The sequence below is a fragment of the Manacus vitellinus genome, unplaced genomic scaffold (assembly GCF_001715985.3).
Source record: "Manacus vitellinus isolate BGI_N305 unplaced genomic scaffold, ASM171598v3 scaffold_176_pilon, whole genome shotgun sequence".
NCBI classification, from domain to species: domain Eukaryota; kingdom Metazoa; phylum Chordata; class Aves; order Passeriformes; family Pipridae; genus Manacus; species Manacus vitellinus.
The window spans coordinates 73,251-75,479 of record NW_021939232.1 but is presented as its reverse complement, the minus strand read 5'-3'; the positions used below and the strand labels follow the sequence as shown (position 1 = coordinate 75,479).

The following is a 2,229-nucleotide window of genomic DNA, read 5'->3' as shown; positions in this document are numbered from 1 at the left end:
GGGATTTGGGGTGGGAAGGGGGCTCACAGTGGTGATGGTGTTGAGTGTGGAATGGGATTTGGGGTGGGAAGGGGGCTCACAGTGGTGATGGTGTTGAGCGCGGTGTCGGCGCCGATGCTGAAGTCGGAGCCGGGCACGTTGTTGGAGACGGTGGCCGGGATGACGCAGAGGGGGATGCAGAGCTCCTCGTACCGGGCCCGCCCCTCCACCAGCTCCAGGCTGCCCGTGAACGCCTGGGGGGCACCGGGGGGCAAACGGGACAGCCCGTGTTGGGAGGGACCCACCGGCACCGTCCGGTCCAACCCCCCCCCCAAAATCCCCAAAATCTCCAAATCCCAACCCCTGCCCTTGCACAGGATCCCCAAAATCTCACTAATCCCACAAAGATCATTGAGTCCAACCCCTGCCCTTGCACTGGACCCCCCTAAAATCCCACCAGGGTCATCCAATCCAACCCCTGCCCCAAAATCCCCAAATCCCAACCCCTGGCCCTGCACAGGACCCCCCAAAATCCCACAAGGATCATCCAGTCCAACCCCTGCCCCAAGATCCCCAAAATCCCCAAATCCCAACCCCTGGCCCTGCACAGGAGCCCCCAAAATCCCACCAGGATCATCCAGTCCAGCCCCTGGCCCTGCACAGAACCCCCCAAAACCCCCCCAATCCCAAATCCCAACCCCTGAGAGGATCATCCCAACCCTGTCCCTGAGCTCTGGCAGGTTTGGGGCCGTGACCAAACCCCGGGGAGCCTCTTCCAGTGCCCGACCCCGCTCTGGGGTGGGAGGAAGAACCTCTTCCCAAATTCCAACCAGCCCGACCCCAAACCCTCTGGCTGTCCCCCAGCACCCACAGGCCCCTTTTCCCACGGGAACTCCGCATTCCCAACGGGATTTTCCCTCTCTCACCTCGAAGCCCCCGATGATGATGAGCCCGTGGATCCCAAACTTGCTGATGTTGACGCTGATTTCCTCCAAGTATTTCTTGGGCAAAGTCCTGGGAAGGGGAAAATCCCCCCCTGGCTGAGCCCGCCCGGGGTGGGGGGCTGGGCCTGGGCCCCCCCAAAGGGATCCCCCCCTGGTACCTCTTGGTGCCCAGTTTGGATCCCCCCAGGCCTGTCCAGGCCCCGACCCGGTTCCAGTTGATCTCCTCCACCTGGGGGGAAGGGTTAGGGTTAGGGGGGCACAGGGGGAGGGTTTGGGGGCACAGGGGGAGGGTTTGGGGTCTTTGGGGTCCCACTGGCCTGGCTGCAGCCATATCAGTGATATTGGGGTCACACCCCTGGTTTGGGGACAATGTTACTGGGGTCCCATCCCTGGTTTGGGGTCAGTGCTATTTGGGTCCCACCCCTGGTTTGGGGACAATGTTACTGGGGTCACACCCCTGGTTTGGGGTCGATATTGAGGTCCTACCCCTGGTTTGGTGTCAGTGCTATTGGAGTCACACCCCTGGTTTGAGGTCACTGATATTGGGGTCCCACCCCTGGTTTGGGGACAATGTTGCTGGGGTCCCACCCCTGGTTTGGGGTCAGTGCTGTTGGGGTAACACTGTGCCCCTGGTTGGGGTCAGTGCTATTGGGGTCCCACCCCTGGTTTGAGGTCAGTGCTATTGGGGTAACATTGTGCCCCTGTTTTGGGGTGGCTATCAGGGTCCCACCCCTGTTTTGGGGTGGCTCTCGGGGTCCCAGCTCAGGGACAGGCACCCCCCATGCCAAGGGTGAGCCCCTCAAAGCTGTTGTGGCATCACAGCCCTGGTTTGGGATCACTATTGGGGTCCCACCCCTGTTTTGGGGTCAGTGTTATTGGGGTCCCACCCTGGTTTGGGGTCACTATCGGGGTCCCACCCCTCGTTTGGAGTCAGTGCTATTGGGGTCCCACCCTGCTTTGGGGTCACTATCGGGGTCCCCCCCCTGTTTTGGGGTGGCTATGGGGGTCCCAGCTCGGGGACAGGCACCCACCATGCCGAGGGCGAGCCCCTCGAAGCCATCGTGGGGTCACAGCCCTGGTTTGGGGTCAGTGCTATTGGGGTCCTCCCCCGGTTTGGGGTCAGTGCTATTGGGGTCCTCCCCCGGTTTGGGGTCACTATTGGGGTCCCACTCCTGGTTGGGGTCACTATCGGGGTCCCCCCCCTGTTTTGGGGTGGCTGTCGGGGTCCCACCCTGGTTTGGGGTGGCTATGGGGGTCCCCCCCCTGTTTTGGGGTGGCTGTCGGGGTCCCAGCTGGGGACAGGCAC

General features: G+C 62.4%; 1 protein-coding gene across 1 annotated transcript; it reads right to left on the bottom strand.

Annotated features, from left to right (window-relative positions):
- Window positions 1-23: 23 nt before the first annotated feature.
- On the bottom strand, window positions 24-1,998 carry LOC115307322 (ATP-dependent 6-phosphofructokinase, muscle type-like). The gene is made up of 4 exons (XM_029958869.1): window positions 1,955-1,998; window positions 1,082-1,152; window positions 906-993; window positions 24-233 (listed from the first exon to the last, which is right to left on the bottom strand). The coding sequence occupies exons 1-4, from the start codon at window positions 1,955-1,957 to the stop codon at window positions 24-26; spliced, it is 372 nt and encodes a 123-aa protein (XP_029814729.1). The 5' UTR covers window positions 1,958-1,998.
- Between the last annotated feature and the right edge of the window lie 231 nt (window positions 1,999-2,229).

Coding starts and splice junctions, on each gene's coding strand:
- LOC115307322 (XM_029958869.1), bottom strand. Junction 994..1,081: donor TCCAAACTGGGCACCAAGAG/GTACCAGGGGGG, acceptor TCCCCTTCCCAG/GACTTTGCCCAAGAAATACT. Junction 234..905: donor TCATCATCGGGGGCTTCGAG/GTGAGAGAGGGA, acceptor GGTGCCCCCCAG/GCGTTCACGGGCAGCCTGGA.